The sequence below is a fragment of the Pan troglodytes genome, chromosome 11 (assembly GCF_028858775.2).
Source record: "Pan troglodytes isolate AG18354 chromosome 11, NHGRI_mPanTro3-v2.0_pri, whole genome shotgun sequence".
Lineage (NCBI taxonomy): Eukaryota > Metazoa > Chordata > Mammalia > Primates > Hominidae > Pan > Pan troglodytes.
Window position 1 is genome coordinate 80,149,889 of NC_072409.2, and position 20,488 is coordinate 80,170,376.

The 20,488-nt window shown below is 50.1% G+C and overlaps 2 protein-coding genes across 24 annotated transcripts in view; one reads left to right on the forward strand and one right to left on the reverse strand.

Moving 5' to 3' along the window:
- Positions 1-10,264, reverse strand: part of TMEM8B (transmembrane protein 8B) — a 30,458-nt gene extending 20,194 nt beyond the window's left edge. For 2 of the 20 annotated variants that reach the window (XM_054658019.2, XM_054658023.2), the window contains exons 1-3: positions 7,262-7,294; positions 1,405-1,594; positions 837-1,044 (exon numbers count right to left, since the gene is read on the reverse strand). Coding sequence is in view for 3 of the 20 variants with exons in the window: in XM_520571.9 (XP_520571.4) it covers positions 837-1,044; positions 1,405-1,594; positions 6,139-6,646 (906 nt within the window). In the remaining 17 variants the exon portion in view is untranslated. Of the gene's footprint in view, positions 1-836; positions 1,045-1,404; positions 1,595-6,138; positions 6,868-7,261; positions 7,296-10,180 lie in introns of those variants that run through there. The other 18 variants (XM_063788613.1, XM_063788616.1, XM_063788612.1 and 15 more) reach the window with 18 other exon arrangements.
- On the forward strand, positions 6,855-17,662 carry FAM221B (family with sequence similarity 221 member B). 4 transcript variants are annotated; one of them, XR_010148943.1, is made up of 9 exons: positions 6,855-7,630; positions 9,139-9,284; positions 9,915-10,542; positions 10,703-10,846; positions 14,452-14,642; positions 16,087-16,197; positions 16,698-16,895; positions 17,083-17,202; positions 17,586-17,662. XR_010148943.1 is itself a non-coding variant. In XM_054658030.2 (8 exons), the coding sequence occupies exons 3-8, from the start codon at positions 9,915-9,917 to the stop codon at positions 17,621-17,623; spliced, it is 1,239 nt and encodes a 412-aa protein (XP_054514005.1). In that variant the 5' UTR covers positions 6,855-7,630; positions 9,139-9,284; the 3' UTR covers positions 17,624-17,662. The 4 variants fall into 4 exon arrangements, 3 of the variants coding, with proteins under 3 accessions (XP_054514005.1, XP_016816344.1, XP_063644690.1); XM_054658030.2 differs by lacking the exon at positions 14,452-14,642; XM_016960855.3 differs by lacking the exon at positions 14,452-14,642 and having other exon boundaries at positions 6,962-7,630; positions 9,915-10,512.
- Positions 17,663-20,488: the final 2,826 nt, after the last annotated feature.

Here is a 20,488-nt window from a genome sequence, read left to right on the forward strand (position 1 = left end):
TGCTCGTTTCTTCACCCTCACCACAGGCCCCATGCACGTGGCCATCCCACTCTGACAACAGCCAGCTCAGCACACCCCCTGCTTCTCCTCCAGTGAACAGGAGTAGGAGACCTGTCTGGCCTAATCCATGAGAGTGGCAGGAAAACATTGCAGCATTTCCTTCCACTCCAAACCAGAGAGACATCTGACCTTTGAACCTGCCCTTCAGTCTTTAACAACCTCTGTGAAATAAGTGCTTGGGGTGGCTGATATTTGGAGAAAAGTGAGGCAAAGGCCAGGATGGACACTAGCTGCCCAAAGCCTCCTTTTAGCAGGAAAGAGCTTCTCTTGTGGTCTTCTGAAAGGTGTAGGAAGCTGTCTGAAATTATGATGCAAGAGGAATGCATTCTCCCAGATGGACTAAATACTGGGCCGTGGCCTAAGAGAGTCTTCAGGGCTATTGTCAATCAAGATGTAAAATAAAACCAGTCCTGGGTGTGTGCAGCAGATTGGACCAGCCCATAGCTGGCTTCTGTTCACCTTGATTAACATTTGTGCCTTCCACTAGGAGGCGGCACTACTCCCCTGTGCCAGAGCCTCTGACTCCAGATTCTCAACTTTCCCTTCAGCTTACCTGGACCCAGCATGTCCTCCTGGGGCTGCCAAGTTGCCTCCTCCAGATCATGGCCTCTGACCCACTGGGTGACCTGCTGGCCTTTAGCCATGCCCCGCCCCAGCCACCCTTGTGCTGCTGCCCACCCTGACACAAGGCTGGTGTGCCAGAGAGCCTGTGGGGGGAATTCAGCAGAGATGGAAGGGCAGTTCTGGACCCCCAAGCCTGGGCAACATCAACCCACCTTGACAGAGATGTGGCCGTGGGCCTGGGGAAGGTGGGCAGCCAAGAACCAGTCCCCAGGTAAGGGGCTGCTGACGTTAAAGATGCCTGAGGTGCGGTTGGGCAGTGTCCAGCTGAGGGTCAGTGAGAAAACCCCAGGCACAGCTGTGTCCCCTGGGAAGTGTGTATGCAGGGGATTGATGACAGGGGGTGCCCCGGACCGGAAATACCTGGGGGACCAGAATTAGGAGAGGAGGAAAGCAGACAATGGGGTGGGAGGCAGGAAATGAAAGAAAGAAAGAAAAGAACTGTCACTCTTCACCGATAAAACAAATAGATTCCCTATACTGACACATTCAACAAAGTGGTTCCAGGTCAGGGGCCATGGGTGAGAGATCAGCTCAAGCACTTGCACAGTCATACAGTAGTCCGGAAGTGGTCATGTGACAGAGGTCATGGCCCTCACTCAGTCACACTTCAATCTGGACACGGGTTGGGGTCAGGGTCGGGAGGTCAGTTAAAGTCACACTTTAGTCTGGAAAGTGGTCAGGGATTGGAAGTGGGGTTGGGAAATTAACTCAGACACTCACACAGTCACACTTTGGTCTGGGCAGTGGTCCCCAAAAGTTCCCCCTTGCTCCTTGAAGATGATGAGGTTCCAAACAGCCAGGAATGTGTCCTCAGGAACATGGAAGTGGAAGAGCTCGGTGCTGGCAAAGGAGCGGAAAGGACTCAGCTTGCGGGGTGAGCAGGTGGAGTAATCAGTCAGGAAAAGGCCTCCTGGGAAGCAGGAGAGAGAGAAAGGAGCGGGGCAGGACAGAGGGCATTTCCATTAAGCAACAGGCATGCCAGTCTTCCTCACCAATAGCATCCACACCAATAGCATCCTCACCAATAGCACCAAGAGCATCCACAAATGCTCTCCTCTGAGCCAGGAACTGGGTTTCAGGCTGCAGATCTGAAACCTAGAATCATCTGGTTTAATCCTTACGTTAATCTTATTTTAAAAAAAACAAAAACAAAAACAAAAAAACCCTCCTTTTACAGATAAGGAAACTGAGGCTCAAACCTAGACCAAACTGAGGATGCAAACCTAGCTCTCTCTAAATCCAAAACTAAGACCCTTTGACTTCACAGCTGCCTCCTCACTTAGGAGCCATTTTCTCCACTTACCAAACCTAAAAAAAACAGATGTGTGGAAGGTGTGTGTGTGTGTGTGTGTGTGTGTGTGTGTATTTTGGCATGGCGTCTTAAGCCACTGAGCAGGCTGAAACTCCACCTGTGGGGCTTGGGAGTCAGCATGGAACTGTGTAACTTCCTTGTTGATTTTCTTCCCCTTTCTGTTCCCCTGTGGTTAGGAGCAGTAAAAACCCTCAGCAGCCTCACAAGCGCTGCCTGTATACTGGCTCAGGGCAGGAGAGGGGAGGGGAAAGTGTGGTACGGCTGCCAGGGGCCTGCTTGGGTGGCAAAAGCAAGGACAGGAGCTGGCAGGCCACCATGAGAGTCCCCAGGAAAGGAGAGTCATCAGGCCTCCCAGGTCAGAATGCACAGCTAGTAGGTGGGGGCCGGGGGAATGTTCCCCCAAAGGGAAGCCCAGTGAGGCAGTGAGTTAGTGACCCAGTGGATTTCAAGCCCCTTGGGAATATTCAGAGCAGGCCGAGTTGGGAGGTGGGGAGGAAGTGGTCATCCCTCATTAAAATGCCAAGATACCTGATCATGATTGTCAGGAGCAGAGCCAAGGTGAGCAGAAGTTGTGTCAGCAGCTAGCCAGGCAAGGGACTAGAATAGCTGTCACAGTGGAGGCAACCAGTAGCGGACAGGGGAAGAGGGTCCCAAATGGCAGGCAAGGTCTCTCAAAGTAAACCTCTAGGGAATCTGACTGCTCTGGAGACTTCGGACCAGCCAGAAAAGAAGCCCAAGATGACACCTCCAGGACAGGTGAGAAGGTGGGGAACTCAGCAGCTTCAGGACAGACCCGGGGCTGGGATAAAGACTACTCTGGAGGGGCATTTTCAGCCAAGCAGGAAATACCCTCAGGGCTAACCTAGTCCAATCATCTCCCTCTCTGGAGATGGGAGAGATTAACTCCAAAAATGAGGTGTTTTTGAAATAACAAAGAAAGGGAAGGGGAGGCTGCTGAAGGACGAACACTGAACCAGAGCAACCCCAGGAGTCACCCCAGAGAGCTGCCCTACATAGGTGGGGGCCATTGGAGGCCACAGTTACACTCAAGGACTAGTCTGTCCAGTTCAGACCACATGATCAGTCTCAACTGTCAGGAAGGAAAACCTGTCACCTTGCAAGCTGAGCACTGCCTAGGAACCCAGAGAGGCTACCAGTGCAGCATTCAGAGAGTGATAGAGATGCAGCCGAGAGGGATAAAGGGAAATGGGACCGACTGATGGGGGAGACAGGTTTCCTAGGAACCCTAGCTGTGCTAAGTAGGAGGCAGAAGGCTAAGAGGTGAACAGCCTGGATACTATTGTTAGAAGAAATCAGAACTCTAGTGCACCTTCTGCTGGGGTTAGGGAAGGGCTGATCCTCCTCAAAGCTGGTACCAGGGATGGGTCATCTGATCAACCATTGCTACCGTTAGGAGAAAAGTTGGTCAGTCCCTCGGTGCAGACCCTCAGATGAGGGCTAGTGGTGAAAAGCAGTTTAATGACCTTTGGGAAACACGGACAGACAAGCACAAAGATCCTTGTAATTCAAAGGACCACAGTATGGCCTGGAGAACTGGGGAACTAGCTAAGCCATCCCCACAGTGGCCAGGGGCTACAGAGGTCACAGAATAGGCCAGTGAGATAAAGGAGTGAGCAGCAGCTGGGAATGCTAGGAGGAACTTGGAAGAAGTTCTGAGGGCAGATGCTTGAGAAAGGGTCCACAGCCCCATTCACTCCAAACTTTGGTTTGCGGTTTGAACAGGGCCTACCAGAGCTGTGTCCAGAAGAAGCATGAGTAAGGCCCTTACCGAGTTCAGATGAACTTATTCCAGGTTCCCCAATATTTCTATGATGAAGCTAGGGTAATTCCGACCATCACCCACCCCATACACACATACGCATACATATACACACACACACACACACACACACACACACACACACACCCCTACACCTACACACATAGGCTGAGGCTGGCCCTGCTAGTAATAGCACTAGGTAGAATAAAAGCCCATTTTTTTTTGAATAGCAAGGCACGTGTGAGTCCTCAACTAAGCCCAAGGAAAAGATCCAAGGATCAGGAGTGGGACCACTAGACCCAAGAGATAACTTCCATTCCTGAAATGAAACCGAAGCAACCAATAAGCACTGTGCAGCCCTGTGCCATGATGGTCCTATGACACTGCCAGCCTCTCCTCAGACAAAACCCATCACCACCATTAGGTCACAGAGCACCCTGTACTTTGGTCCAAAATTGCCAAGGCATTCACTATTAACAGCACTAAAGGCAGCCCTGCCTCCATTTGGGCGTATTGGTACTCTTTTCCAACTTCATTACAATTCTCCCCAAAGCACCTGAACCTGCTTCTGGGCAACAGTGTTTTTATCCACAACTTTCAGCTGTATATGCTCTGTGGCTGTCGGTCACCCTGCTCCCCTCACCAGCCCAATGCTTGCTCAATGGGCACATGAAGAAGCCATGATGGCAGAGGATGGAAGCTAGGAACTTGGCCCAACAGCATAAACTTCCCCTTACCAAAACTGAAAAGCTGACTGGCTACTGCCTCTGCCCAGTGTCCAATTTGCCAGCAGCAGTAATCAACACAGAGTGCCTCCACAGCTCCTTCCTTCAAAGGCACTGGCTGGGGATGGATGGATAACTTATATTCGTTATGGGAGGCATGCAACATTGCCCTCACCCTTGGAACTGCTGAGAAAGGGTCTCCAGCCCCATTCACAGCTTCAGTGATCTGTCCATATGAGGAGGAGGCAGAGCTGAAGAGGAATGTACATGGGCCACAACATGTCCCCTCCCCTTCATACCATAACACAGGCGCTCAGAAGATACACTGGCTCACATGCACCCCACACACATGCACGTGTCTACACTTAACACACAAGCATGTACACATGCTGCCAGCCTCCCCACAATCCCTCAGTTACACACATAGACACATAAGTGACCAGACATCTCTGCAGGGGTTGTGACCTTTCACGTGCATTCGTCTCCTTAAGTTTGTACACTGAACCAGGCCCCCAGAGCTCACTGATACCCATTCTCCACCCCCCAGCTGCTCTGTTGGCTGTTATTTCCAAAGACTCCATCAGGCACATCTCCATCCTATCTAGAGTGACACCCACCAGAGGTGGCTACAGACTTGGGCCATGAAGACTACAGTCACTTCATGATGGAGCCATCTTCATGGCACATCCCCTAGACCAGGACACCCCCTCCTCCTCCCACATTCCAACCATTAAAAAATTGGACCTCTCTCTCTTCTGTCCAAGTCACTTCCCCACCGGAGGGTGGCCCTTGGCTGACGCCTGGCAAATAAGGAACAGTTTGTGGATAAAGCCCCCTTGTGGGCAGACCGGGGAGAAGGGAGGTTATGCTTTGAGCCTTTCCCTACTTGGGTCTATTTTTCTATTAAGTATACATTGCAGTGGATAAAAAAAAAAAACACACTAGTATGAAATAGGAATTAGGAAACCTTTTTTCTAGCCCCAGCACACTGCCATTCACAAGCTCTCTGACCTTGGACAAATTGCTCCCTCCCTGAGCCTCAGTTTCCCCATCTGTAAAATAGCCTCCGAGTTTCAGCCCTGCTCTAAAAGTATCAGGAATTATTCCTAGGCAAATCAATCTTCTTTGGAACAAGAATCATTACAAGAGGAAAACTCATTATAATGGCAACTAATCCATATTCATCTATTTGCTACATATTATCTTTAAAACTCTTCTTCATGCCGTTTGAATGCATGCCCAATATCTCAAAGGTTTGGGCTATATATTCCCACACTGCACTAGGGGCTTCTGGTGTGGGACTGTCTCTCCCCCATCAAACTTTGTGAGCAGGAGCAAAGCCCACAACATTTCCCTGGAAAGGCAAGAGTCAAAGTGGGGTCAGGACAGACACCAGAAAAAATCTTGGAGTCTCTGTCCTAGAAACTGTAAGCCACCTGCTGAGCCTCAAACCCAATTAATTACCACTCTTTTGACCCTGCCAATCCCTGTTGTGTAAGACCTCTCTACTCTCTATTTCTCCCACTTGCTCCCCAATGATCTAGTTCCCCAGGTCCCACCTCTCCTGAATCTCTCCAGCCCACCCCTCCCTGCCGGAACCCCATTCCTGCCTCAATCTTCCCTGCTTCTGCACTCACCAGCCCCTGGGCCAAGGACAGAGAACAGCAACAGCAGCAATAGGGCTGGCGGCAGCTGAAACCCAGACTTGAGTCTAGGCTGGGAGAGGGGCAGAGTATGAGAGATAGGGGGGACTAGAGGGAGAGACTTGGGTAAACACAGAGATGAGGGCAAAGGCTGAGATAATGGTTTGGGCTGGGCTGGACACTGGGGCTTGAACAAGGGCAGGGAGTGGGATGGAAGGAGGGGCTGTGATGGGGACTGCAGCAAGGGACGGGGTTGAGCCAGGGCCTTAAGCAAACACTGGGAATGGGGCTGGGACAGGGCCTGGGCTGGGATTTGTGACAGGGGGTGGAACGAGGGCCGAGGCCGGGATGGGGGCCAGGCCAGGGGCAGAGACTGGAAGGGGGTCCTGGATGGGGACCCAGGCAGGGGCTGGGGCCGATGTGGGAAGCGGGGCGAGGGCGGGGCTGGGGGCCAAGGCGGGGATTGGGATAGGACGAGGGGCCGGGACAAGGGCTGGGCCATGGCCCGGGGCGGGGGCGGGGCCGGACAGGCCAGCGCGGGGCGCTCGCAGAGCTGACCCGCGGCTCCGCTCCCCACCCCCGGGGGGTGGCCTCCGGTGTCCTCGCGGGCCCGGGGCGGGGGCCGGGGACCTGGGTAGGAGTTCAGGCCTGGGCGACTCCGGGCTGCGCTGAACCGGCGATAACCAGGCCCCGCGGCGGCGGCCTCGACTTGACGTCGGCGTGACGCCCCGCCCCCCGGCCGTCTCGATTGGTCCCTGTCAGTAAAGCCCGCCCCCGCCCTACTCTATTGGTCCCCAACTTAGTCCTGCTGGGCTTCGAGGACACACAGACTCCGCCCCCGCCTCAGCTACCCGAGACCCTGCCTTTCTCACCCCAAGCACAGAGCCCGAGGTCCCCTCAGATCCTCACAGCCCCCAACGACCGCCCCACAGATGTCTCAAAGGAACCCTATCCTCACAATCCCAGACTCCCCCGGACGTACGCACAGATCTCCGCAGATCCTACCCAAACACTCGCTCACAGAGATCCCGCAACACACACCCCACTTTTCAGAAGTAAACCCTCTGGGCTCGCCCCCTCGAGGCCCAATGCAAGCCCCTCAGGAGACCTTACCCACCGGGGAGGTGACCAGACCGCCGTTGCCACGGAGACTACTAGGCGTTCCGGTTGCCCTGGTGACCGGCGCCTACTCTCCTGGCCCGGGTTCCGGAGGCTTCAGTCAAGACCCTCCCTCATTGGCCCTAGACCCCTTGTCCCTACCCACTTCCCCAGGTCATGCCAGAGCTCCTTTGCGAAGTTCTGCAGATATCCAAGTCCCCTTCCCAGATAGCAGACTTTCAGGCAAGGCATTTCAACACTCAACACCTGCAGCTGAGGCACATCCACAACCAAGAGCCTTTCCTCCCTGAGGATCAACACCTCCCCCTGCCATCCTAAGTCAAGGTCTTGACCTAAGGACTTGTAACAACCAAGCCAAAGCCCAGAGGTAGGTAGTTTCTCCAACGGCCCTTGCCCTCTTCCCCCAAAGACATCTGTCTTTCTCCCACCCCTCAGTCCCTTCACATTCTGTTGTAGTAGTAGTAGTAGTAGTAGTAGTAGTAGTAGTAGTTGTTGTTGTTGTTGTTGTTGTTGTTGTTGTTGTTTGAGACAGAGTCTCGCTCTGTCCCCCAGGCTGGAGTGCAGTGGTGCGATCTGGGCTCACTGCAACCTCCGCCTCCCGGGTTCAAGTGATTTGCTTGCTTCAGCCTCCCCAGTAGCTGGGACTACAGGCGCCTGCCACCATGCCCAGCTAATTTTTGTATTTTTAGTAGAGACTGGGTTTCACCATGTTGGCCAGGCTGGTCTCGAACTCCTGTCAAGTGATCCACCCGCCTTGGCCTCCCAAATTCTGGGATTACTGGCATGAGCCACCATGCCTGGCCCACATTCTGTACTTTTCATCCTTACTCTCCTCCTCCACCCAATTTCCTCCTCCCCTTCTCTTTCCCCTTCCTCACCTCCCATCTTCTGGTTCTCCACCCTTAGGCCCCTTTTCTCTCTAGCTGACTCTGGTCATCTTCCTCCCTGTAATCCTACCTCTGCCCCTAATTCCCTTCCCAAACATCCCCTTCAAAAAGGCTCTGATGCATTTAAGGAGTGATATATCTAGCGTCTCTGGAACATGGGGGTAAAGTAGGGAGCACGGAAAGTTAAGGCAGGAATCCTCAGGCTGTGTTGAAAATGATGACAGGCCTTGAATGCCAGGGCCAAGAAATTTGGACTTAATACTTTAGACTGAGTCATGGAATGTTTTTAAGCCACAAAGTGCCAGTGTTGGGCTTGCACTTTAGAAAGATCCTGATTGGGTCAGGAAGGAGGACTACATCCTTGCAGGATAAATTAGGTATATCCCCCTCCCCACCGTATCCTAGACTCACCCCAGAACAACATCAATTTCTTTGTATTGCCATTGTTGGTTAATCGGTCTCTCTCCTAGACTCAACTCAATCTAGAGCTTAGCACAGCGGGTCAGTAAAAGCATCAGATTAGGCTCATTGTAAAAGTATAAGTTACATAAATCCATGAAAGAATGGGTGAATGGATTAAAATGCTGTGGATGGAAGTAGAGGGGCAAAGTTATTACACAAAGGCTGAAGATGATGAGAACTTGAATAAAATTGGAAGGGAGAGGAGAGAATGCATTTGGGGAATATTTAGAAGATAGGAAATAGAGTTATTGGTGCCTATTTGAAGATGGAGTCTAAGGGAAAAGGAGAAGACTAGGATAATTCCCAAAGTTCAGTTTTGCTGTCTGTGGAAACACTCAGTTAGAAATGACCAGCAGGGGCCAAGCACGGTGGCTCACTCCTGTAATCTCAGCACTTTGGGAGGCCAAGCGGGGCAGATCACCTGAGGTCAGGAGTTCAAGACCAGCCTGACCAACATGGTGAAACCCCGTCTCTACTAAAAATACAAAACTTAGCCGGGCATGGTGGCACACGCCTGTAATTCCAGCTACTCGGGAGGCTGAGGCAGGAGAATCACTTGAACCCGGGAGGCGGAGGTTGCAGTGAACCGAGATTGCGCCACTGCACTCCAGTCTGGGCAACAGAGCGAGACTCCATCACAAAAAGAGAAGAGAAGAGAAGGCCAGCAGGCAGGTGGGTATGAGTGTGAAGTACAGAGGTTGAAAAAGGTCTGAGCTGGAAATGTGAATTTAGGAGTCATTGGTACACAACTGGAAGTAGTTAAAGCTTTGAACATGAATGACATCATTAAGGGAGGAGGATGTGTGTGGTGCCTAGACAAAACCAGGCTGCGTGCAGTGTCTTGCCTTATGTGACAGCATTCCCCTGCACTCTCAGGAGCCAACCCCAACTTTGGCTTGGTATTGCCAGTCTCTAGAACTCCATGGTCTGACCTCCAGGGTTTTAAGATATGCCAAGGACCCTGCTCTTGGACTGCCCAAGTGGTGTTGTTCAGACTCCCTCCTGGGACATGGTTCTCTGCTACCATCTACTGATGGGATTCGAACTACTTCAGTCTTTCAATCTTTAAGTTCCAGCTCCCTAACAAGCCACAGCAGCATGCCATATGAGGTCTGGACACATGGGTGAACCTTTTGGCATCACACTCTAGGACCCAGAGTTCATGTTGTTTCCCTCTTATATCTCAGCTGCACTGATATCCTTATCCAAATTCCATAATGCACTGCGAACCCTGGGCTCTGCCCTGACTTGCCGGCCCTCTATTTCCAACCTAATGAAGCCTATACCCTGTTCTACCACTAGATGGAAGCAGATGAGATCATAGAAGAGCCTCATACCACCATGGATGCAGAGAAGCACCCCCCTTCAAAAGACCCCTCTGCTGAGGACTTACAGGAGAACCATATCTCTGAAAGCTTCTTGGAGCCTTCCACCTCTGAGACCCCGTTAGAGCCCCATACCTCTGAATCCCCTTTGGTGCCATCCCCTTCCCAGATCCCCTTAGAGGCCCATTCCCCTGAAACCCATCAGGAGCCTTCCATCTCTGAGACTCCTTCAGAGACCCCTACCTATGAGGCTTCATTGGATAGTCCCATCTCAGTGGTGCCAGAGAAACACCTTACTCTTCCTCCCCAATCACGAGACTATGTCTGTCTGTCTTCTTCTGATACTCTGAAGGAAGACCTCTCCTCTGAGTCTTCTTCCAATGAGGTCCCATGGACAAGGAGGTCTACCCATCTCTCTGAATCTGAGAGCCTTCCAGAACACTGTCTTTCAGGCCCTTCAGCCCAGGTCCAAGTGGACACAACCGAAAAGCAGGAGGAAGAAGCAGGAGAGGTTGAAAAGGGAGTAGATGCCAGTGACAGCACTGCTCACACAGCCCAACCTGGACACCAACTAGGCAAGAAGAAGAAGAAGAAAGGAGTTAGCTGTAATTGTACCTGTCCTCTCCCCTGTCCTGTTCTCACTACTATTCACTGTCCTTGACTTGCCCCAGGAGGAGGAGACTGGGTTACTCTTGGACATGGCCCCTTCTCTTAGTTTTAGGGCCTTCTCACTTCCCCCTGGTTACTCATCCTCTCCCATCCTAGGTAACACAGCCCGCCCAGTGTTCCCTGCTAGGCAGACAGAGCTGGTGGAAGTGGCTAAGGCAATGCATAGAGAGGAGTTTGGTGCTCAGGTGAACAATCTTTTCCAGTGGGAGAAGGATGCAGCCCTGAATGCCATCCAGACAGGTGAGCCCATGTGGCCTTCCAGAGGCCTGTGACAGGCCCATGGGCATCCTCTAATCCAAAAGATCTGGGAACCTGAACATTCAGCAGATAGCTTCCCCTTTTGGAAATGGCTATACCACCTGCCTGGAAAAGGAGCAGGCAAGTGGGCCAAGGAATACAAGGGTGGATGCAGACAAAAAGTGGGGAGATTCATATAAAGCCCAGGTAGAGACAGGTAGCCGAACTAAAATTATTAAAAACAGAAGGGTCAGCTGGGTGCGGTGGCTCACGCCTGTAATCCCAGCACTTTGGGAGGCCGAGGTGGGCGGATCACGAGGTCAGGAGATCGAGACTGTCCTGGGTAACACGATGAAACCCCGTCTCTACTGAAAATACAAAAAATTAGCCGGGCGTGGTGGCAGGTGCCTGTAGTCCCAGCTACTCGGGAGGCTGAGGCAGGAGAATGGCATGAACCCGGGAGGTGGAGCTTGCAGTGAGCCGAGATCGCGCCACTGCACTCCAGCCTGGGCGACAGAGCGAGACTCCGTCTCAAAAAAAAAAAAAAACCAAAAAACAAAAAACAAAAAAAAACAGAAGGGTCATGGCCCACCCCAGATATAGGGCCCAGAGAGCCTACAGACCCTAAAGCAGAGATGGCCCAGGACCCTGGACAGTCCCCAGGAGACTTGCTGTTCTGACATGACAAAGACCTTAGTCCCTTTGGTGGAACTCCATTAAAAGGCTGTCACCCCTGCATGCCAGGCCCATGCTGGGTACCCAAAAGCTTTGAGTTCTGTTACCAAAGGGGAGACCTGTGTCCACAGGCCCTGCTGATTCCAAGCCTCAGCCTGTGATTAGTACTCTTGACAGTCCTGTTAGTGGCATGCTGCGTACAGATGAACTTGCAAAAACATGCCATCCTATGCATGAGCATGCCTACCTGTGTTATGGAAATTCATGTCTATAGGGATTGCCTTCAGTAAGAGGGCCACCCTGACCTGCTATAAGGATTCTGGTCTTTCTAGACTGAATTCAATAGATGTTATGACATTTATTTTGGTCCTTCATACTTCCTTTCCCTTTATGATGGTAATAGAGCTACGATGACAGGCCTAAAACATAAAGACAAGCAGGTAATTCTAAATGCTTATCCCTCCTCCATGAAATTTACTTTCCCCTTTCCCATGCAGGGACCCTCCACCTCCCCACCCTTGCCCTCCCGCCCCACCACCAACTTTGTTTGCTTATGTTAACATATTCGGTTACTCTTATTTTCTTGCAAATTCTGGCTGGCAAGGTGGCTCACATCTGTAATCCCAAAACTTTGGGAGGCTGAGGCAGGAGGATCACTTAATTGCCCAGGAGTTAGACAGTGAGGACAAGACAGTGAGACCCTATCTCTACAAAAATAAAATAAAATAATCCAGACATAGTGGTGCACACCTGTGGCCCCAGCTACTTAGTAGGCTGAGGTGGGCAGATTACTTGAGCCCAGGAGGTCAAGGCTGCAGTGAGCCGTGATTGTGCCAGTGTATTCCAGCCTGGGTGACAGAATGTCTCAAAAAAAAAAAAATGCAGGATGTGTTCAGTCCTCTTATTCCCCTACTCAGAACCTCCTGTCTACTCCCTACTCCTCAAGGCCACTGTATTTCTTTTTCTTCTTCAAATTGAACTTCTTCATCTTCCTGTTTAAACAGGAAATTTTATAAAGAAATTCGTGTCATTCAACCCCGAACAATTATATTTGAGGTCCCCTCCTAATAGTGGGGATGTTGAGTCCTGGGTAGTCCATAACAGTATATGTGATGTGTACAGAAATATCAAGTGTAACCTTTGTTTTTATTCATTCGACAAACATTTATTGAGCACCAACTATGTGCCAGGCATTGAGCTAGCTATGGAAGTGGTAATGCTGATGGGGATTCAAAGACAAAATACTTGGCACTCTAATGAGAGATACCAATAAGTACAAGGACAATTATAATTCACTCTAATAATTGCTATAATCAAGGTTATCCTAGACTGCTGCATGAGCAGAAAAAAAAGGGGCATCTTATCTGGAGTGCTTGAGGAATAGTAAGCCTTGGAAGGAATGACTTCTCAGCTGATATCTGTAAGATGAGTAAGAAGAGGTGGCCAAGTAAAGAGTGCTGTAAGATGAGACATGACAGGGCAAGGCACAGCAGGAATCTATAGCAATGCACTATGCCTGATGCATAGAGTGGTGGGGAGAAGAGCCCGCTCTGCTCTAGAAGGGCAGAATTGTGCAGGAATTTCTGTGCCAAGTTAAAAGCTAGAATTATATCCTGAGGGCAACTGAGAGTCACTAGAAGGTTTTAAGTAGGACAATAACATGAACAAATTTCTGTTTCTGCAAGATCACTCTGGCAATAGGGTAGACCGGAGAAAGACAAGACTGGAGTTGTGAGGCTAAGAGAGGAGGTATGGAAAGGCAAGTGAATACATTGTGAGGCACTGGTCATAACCAGGAAAGAAGTAGATGGGCTTAGGTGGAGAGAAGTGGACAGGTTCAAGAAATGCTAACAGGCCGAGCGCAGCGGCTACCACCTGTAATCCCAGCACTTTGGGAGGCCAAGGGGTGGATCACCTGAGGCTAGGAGCTCGAGACCAGCCTGGACAACATGGTGAAACCCCGTCTCTATTAAAAATACAAAAAATTAGCCGGGTGTGGTGGCGGACACCTGTAATCCCAGCTACTTGGGAGGCTGAGGCAGGAGAATTGCTTGAACCCAGGAGGCGGAGGTTGCAGTGAGCCGAGGTTGCACCACTGCACTCCAGCCTAGGCAACAGAGCGAGACTCTGTCAAAAAAGAAAGAAAAGAAACAAGAAAAGAAAGGAAAAGAAAAGAAAAGCTAACAAAGTGAAACTGACCATTGGAACAGTGGATGTATAGGATAAGAGAGAGGGAAATGCCTGGAGTGCCACCTAAGTTTTTGGCATAAGTAAGTGGTAGGATAATGGTGCCATTAACTGAATGCCTAGAAAAGGGTAGATGCTTGGTAGGCATGTGTTGGATGAACAGAGGACAAAGGATGAGAGCCAGGTTTGGAGGGAATAATTGGGCATAAGACATTTGAAGTGCTTATGAAACATGCTGGCCCAAGAGTCTAGTAGACAGCTGGCTATATGGGTCTGAAGCTCAGGAGAGAGGGCTAGGCTGGAGACATTGTTCCTGTAAAGACAGCCATGTGTTTTATGGAGACATACTATGCATAAAGAGATGTCATCATGCAAATGTGATTATGTGATTGTGGAACTGGACTGTGTTAGACAGAATCAAAATGGCATCCCAAATAATGTCTCCTCCCCCGCCAGGCCTTGTCCACCCACAACAGGAAGGGAGTTTGGAATCAGGACAGAGAGTAGAGGGTCCCACTGGAATCCACAGCCACCTTCCAATTGTCCCACTTTAAGAGCACTAACACTTGTAACAGAATCTGAAGTATAGTTGCCAGTCTCCCTGTTCAAACTCCAGTCTTCTTCATCTGAATGCTGGGCACTGATTTCTACACTAGTGCTTGGACTTGACTGCCCCCCGGCCCTCCGAGCAGGCCTTGATCTTTGGGCCTCACCTCCTGCTTTTTTAATGTATCCTGCTACTCCAGACAGAATTCAGAACTCCTCTAGTGGAATCCTGGCTCCCGCCCACCTGCATTGTGACTGCCTATACCTTGCTCTCTCAACAAAGCCTCCCTGGTGTAAGGGGGCACTGGCACTACAGGCAATCAGCATCAAGACCGAAGAAGCAAAGCCAAAAGCCACATCTAGACAGGCTTTAGATCCTGACAGACTATGGGTAAGACAAGAAAACTTAATCTGAGGCACGGAATTGTGAATTGTGGCCCTGACCACAGTCAAAGACCAGATGATGCCACTCTCCTTATTCATGTTATGGAACCTCAGGGTTATGCCTGAATACTGGCTCTCTCTTCCTCTTGAAGGAATGAGCTCAATTGTTTAATCAGGCAATCTACGTTCTCTCAGCAACCATTTTGTGCCAGGCCTTGTGCTAGGATGAGAGATACGGGTGAAAAGACAGCTCCCTTGAAGAACTCATGGACTAATAGGAATACAAGGGAATGATCTATTATAATGCAGTGTACTGCGACAGGAGTAGCACAAGGAGCTATGGATGGCAATAGGAGGGGCCCAGACAGACAGGGGAAGTCAGGGACACCTTTTTGGTGGAGGTGACATTTCAGTTGAGCCTTTAATTGGGACTAAGAATCCTACACCTGGCGGTCCCACTGCATGGGGCCTCATACAGGATTCTTGGCTAGAAGTTGGGGTACTCTCAGTTCTCATGGAGAATGAGAAAATCTGAATTGGAGGTGCCATCTGGTTATCCTCCCTCAGTTGCACAGCACCACCCTCACCTCAAGACTAGTCACGAAGCCAGGGATTCAGACCTCACTGCTGAACACCAGCTCTCGAGGGTTGTGACCTCTCGCTGGTGCCTACTCTCAGGGACACTTCTTAGCCTCACTTTCCTTTCCACGCCTCCTTGCTTAGCCTCAAAATGTATAATTTTTGGTCTTCACCACTCATGACTGCTACCTACCCCTTTCTCCTGACCCTTGAAGAACCTTTGGCAGCCCTTCTTAGGTACACAGAGAGCATTGGTACAATAGCACCAGGAACACAGAGGGAGGTATTAAGGTACCAACCTGGAGACGTGAGAGGAAGCCCTCCTCCTGCCTTCCAGCACCAGAGCTATCCAACCTCCTCCTCCTCTTCAGGACCTTCAATAAATATGCTCCTTAGGAGCCAATCCCATTGTCTGTACATCTGGCCAATCATCTTCCCTTTCCCTCACCTTAGACACTTCAAGAAAACAAAGCAAAGTTGGGCTTTAGTGGGATGAGGAGAGGAGATGAGAATCCCCGTGGTCACAGAGAACTCAGTGAGATTCATGTTCATCCTCAAACAAAATTTCATCTATAATCTTCCTGCTCAGAAACCACTCTCTTGAGTCATCTCTGGCAGGCTGACAAAGATGGAGTGGATCCTGGGTAGGAAGAGAACTGAAGACACTTGTGGGGTAATGAGAAAACCCTGAGGAAAAAGAAAATCTAAGGGGTAGAGGTGAGGACTTCCAGGTGGAGATAAAGATACCTGGGGGTGGGGAGAGGTAAGTTCCCCCCACCCCCTCACCTCCATCAAGGGATAGGTAAGAACACTTCGGGGGAGCTTAGAGTTTTTTTACTTCTCACTTTTCCTTTTTAATCCTGCATACCTAGGTCTCTACATTGGCTGGCGCTGCCCCCATTACCTATGGGACTGTTTCCGGATTGGGGATGAGTCCAGATGCTTTTGTGGACACTTGTTGAGAGAGCACCGGATCATCTCAGGTAGGGGAGAACTGACCAGCCCCTCTCGAGTGTGGAGGAATAACTGTACTCTGTCATGTCTTGGGAAGTATGAGAGAGAGCATGTGGCTGGGCGCGGTGGCTCACCCCTGTAATCCCAGCACTTTGGGAGGCGGAGGCGGGTGGATCAAAGGTCAGGAGATCGAGACCATCCTGGCTAACACAGTGAAACACCGTCTCTACTAAAAAATAAATAAATAAATAAATACAAAAAATTTAGCCGGGCATGGTGGCATGCACCTGTAGTCCCAGCTACTCAGGAGGCTGAGGCAGGAGAGTCACTTGAAGCCGGGAGGCGGAAGTTGCAGTGAACTGAGATCATGCCACTGCACTCCAGCCTGGGCGACAGAGCAAAACTCCATCTCAAAAAAAAAAAAAAGCATGTCTGCGTGCATAGGGGGTGGTGGGGATGGAGGATGGGGTTGGCATGAGAAGGCAAGGTCCTATCAGATTAACCCTACCATCCATCCCCAATCCCACAGACATATCGGTGCCCTGCAAGGTAAGCCAGTGCCGCTGCTTCATGTTCTGCTTTATCCCATCACGCCCAGAGGAGGTGGGTGAGTTCTGGCTCAAGAGACGGGCCACCTTTGACCCCAAGGCCTGGAGGGCCCAATGTCGCTGCAAACACAGCCACGAAGAACATGCAGCCACTGGGCCCCATCCCTGCAGGCATCATGGTAACTTCTAGGGCAAGAGGTGTATTGGGAGCAGGGTAGGTGGGGATAGGATGCAGTCTGGGGATAATGATGGAGAGCGGGTATGAGAGCCTTGGGCATGCAGTCACTGAGGAAGAGATGAGAATGTGGTCAGCTCCTGGGGATACCACCATTTCCTAAACTCTTCTTGGCTGCACTTTTGCCCCAGGCTGTTGTTGCGGCTGTTTTGAGTCTAATTTCCTCTGTGCGGCCTGTGACCGGCGCTGGGAGGAACACGAGACTTTCTTTGACACCCAGAAGACCCGGCAACGAGGAGGAAGGCCTCGCGGTGAGGCAGAAGCCTGGGACAGGGGGCCATTCCAGGGTCTGTAGTCAGAAGGCCAGGCAGGAAGGCACTCCCATCCTCAACCATCCCTTCCAGGACTAGCGCGCTCCCTCAGCCCACCTCCCCACCACCCACCTACCTGCATCCCACATCTGCACTGGTTTTCACCCCCAGGAGCAGACTATGTACCTTTTGCAGAGATGGCTGTGCTCTGAGAAGCCATCCTCAGCAACTCTGACTTCCAGGCCCTGCAGATACAGGGGCCCTCTGGCCTTCCCAGCTCCCACCCTAGTCCCCCGGGGCTCCCTGGCTCACACGGTCTCCAGCCTGGCCTCCCTTCTGACCCCCATACCTGACCCTTTCACCTCTGCTCTTTCTTCCTCCAGGGACAGACACTGTCAGCAACTGGCACAGGCCTTTGTGAGTCTGGCCCAGATCAGCAATAAAAGAGGAGTCATTGGAACCTGACTTGGCTCTATATGGGGCAGGTAGATCCCAGCGCAGGGAGAGACTGCCTAATAACTTAGAGTTGACACCTATTAGACACAGGAGAAAGCCTGGATCTGGTCATCTGCCTCCATCACACCCACATTCAAGCTGCCTGTTGAAGGAAAGTGGCTTCAAGGAAGTCAAGAAGGGAGGAAGTTTCAAGAAGGATAGAGTGGGAAGTGATGTTAGATGCAGTTGGGGCACCAATAAGATAAAGACTGAAAAGTGTCCATTGGGTTTTGCAATTAGAAGATCTTTGGGAACATCGGAGAGTGCAGTTTCACACTGGTGCAGTGGAGGCAGGAGTCAAACAGCAGTGAGTTTCAAGCAGTCTCTTAAAGAAGCTTGGATGAAAAGTACAAAAGTAAAGTCAGACAATATCCAGAGGGAGTTGTGGAGTCAAGGAAGTACTTTTGTAGGAAGGAAAAGGGGAAGAGGCCAGTAGACTAAAGGACCTTGAAGGACCCAGAAGAGAGAGAAGAGATGCCTGGTGAGACAAGATCCCAGAGATGGAAAGGGATGAGGTCAAAGCAGAGGTGAAGGGATTTGCTCTGGACAGGAGAAACACCACTTCCTATGACCAAGACGAAGGAAGAGGATGGAGCCTTCCTAGAGTTTCAGGGAACAAGAACCTGTGGAAGTTCCCCTCTGATGGCTTCTATATGCCCTGTGAAGTAGGAGATAAGGCCAATGGCTGGGGTCCAGGGGAAGAGGGATAAGAGTAGGGAGCAGGAGACAAGAAGAGAAAGGGGAAGGTTTGGGAAGGCTAATGTAGGGAACTGGAGAAAAACCTCATCAGTGGGTAGTTCAGGATTCGGGCACAGTTGGAAGTGAGAACCTAGTTAGAGAAGCAGAGAATCCAAATATTTAATGGGTTGATGATGTGAGGGTGTCAGGGAGGAAGATCAGGAAAACTAGGCAAAAGAAGGCATGAGGATGTGAAGGGAGCATACAGCACCAATAGGGAAAGAAAGTGATGCCAGGAGGCAAATGACAGATTGAAAAAGGGAGCAGTCAAAGGAAGAGAAGTCTCTAATGAGGTACAGTAGCAGACGTAGGGGCAGGGGTTGGAGTACAAGAGACAGTGTTCAGAGGCTGCAGAGCATAACATCTTTCAGATGAGGGCAAGTGAAGGTGATAAGTGCTTGAAGTAGAGAAAACTGTGGGCCAAGGATCAAAATCAGTGAATGTGGGAAGTGACAAGGGAGTCCATAGGTTCTTATGGGAGTAGGAGATTCCAGCACTAATGGGCTCTGTGAACCCAGGCAAGTCACTGTCCCTCTTTAGGCTGAGTTTCTGGACCTGTAAAACAGGAATAACCTCTGTGTTGCCTACTTTCTATGAGAACCAAAGAAATAACTAATTTCAAAGTGCTTTGTATCCACCTATCCTCCAGACTGGCTTCCTTCCTCTTCCTAGATCCCAGATCCACTTATCTCTCGCCCTTCTCCAGGGCAACTCTAGGGTCTCCCAGTGTCCCAGAGGCACCACAGAGAACTGCAACCTCTGGGGCCCAGAGAAGAGGCCATTCTACATTTCCTCACAATTAGGGGGGCCATCTGTTCCTCCAAGGGAAGGAATGCAATCTGGACTGCTAGGATCCCTGGGGAAAATCACAGAATCAAATGTCTGCCCTTTAGAGGAGAAAGGATTTTCTAACAATAATATAGCTGTACAAAAGAGATTGTTATATCTCTAGAAGCAAAGTTCCCCAACAGTGGTTATATGCCCCATGATAACCATTCACCTAAAACTAATTCAACTAATAGTCAACAATAGAGTTAGGATTACTATGATAAACTCATTGAAGGAAATAATAAGCAGCCAATACAAACTATATTTACATAGACTGTAAAAATATGAAAAATTGATTACACATGGGTTAGTATCATATGCAATACATATTACATATTATGAAAAAAAGACAGGAAACACCAAATGTTATTCATTCAACAATTACTGACCACCTATATGTATCAGGTCATGTGTTTAAAAAAAAAAAAAGAAAGAAAAAAAGAAAAACCAAAGAAACAGTGGTAACTTGTCCTATGTGATATCAGACTAAAACTTACCTAGCGTCTGAGAATATTAGTATTTTGTGACCCCACGTTTCTTATGTCAAAAATATATATTCCAGCAGTGCAAACCTGACTTATTGAAAATGCCAGGCACCGGGTGCCTCATACCTGTAATCCCAGCACCTTGGGAGGCCGAGGCAGGAGGATCACGAGGTCAGGAGATCGAGACCATCCTGGCTAACACGGTGAAACCCCGTCTCTAATAAAAATACAAAAAATTAGCCGGGCGTGGTGACGGGTGCCTGTAGTCCCAGCTACTCGGGAGGCTGAGGCAGGAGAATGGCGTGAACCCGGGAGGCGGAGCTTGCAGTAAGCCGAGATCGCGCCACTGCACTCCAGCCTGGGCGACAGAGCGAGACTCCGTCTCAAACAAAAAAAAAAAACAAAGAAAAAAAAAGAAAACACCAGGCACCGAGCTAACTGTATCACACACCTTTTCCGATTAGAAAAGAACAATGAATACATACTCCTTTGCTTATTATAATTCTTGTGCGGCAAATATAGGACACTCTTATCTCCGCCTGCTCAAAAAAAAAAAAAAAAAGCAAAAACCACAGACTTTTTAACCGATGGAGTGAATGCGTTAACAAGAACATAGAATTAAGGAAGAATTTCCCTTAGATAAGTACATTAAAATCTCCAAAATGCTCAAGGGACTGAAACTGCCCTTGTGGAGAAAATGCTGCGCATCAGCCCCGCCAGTTAAAACAAACAAACAAAAA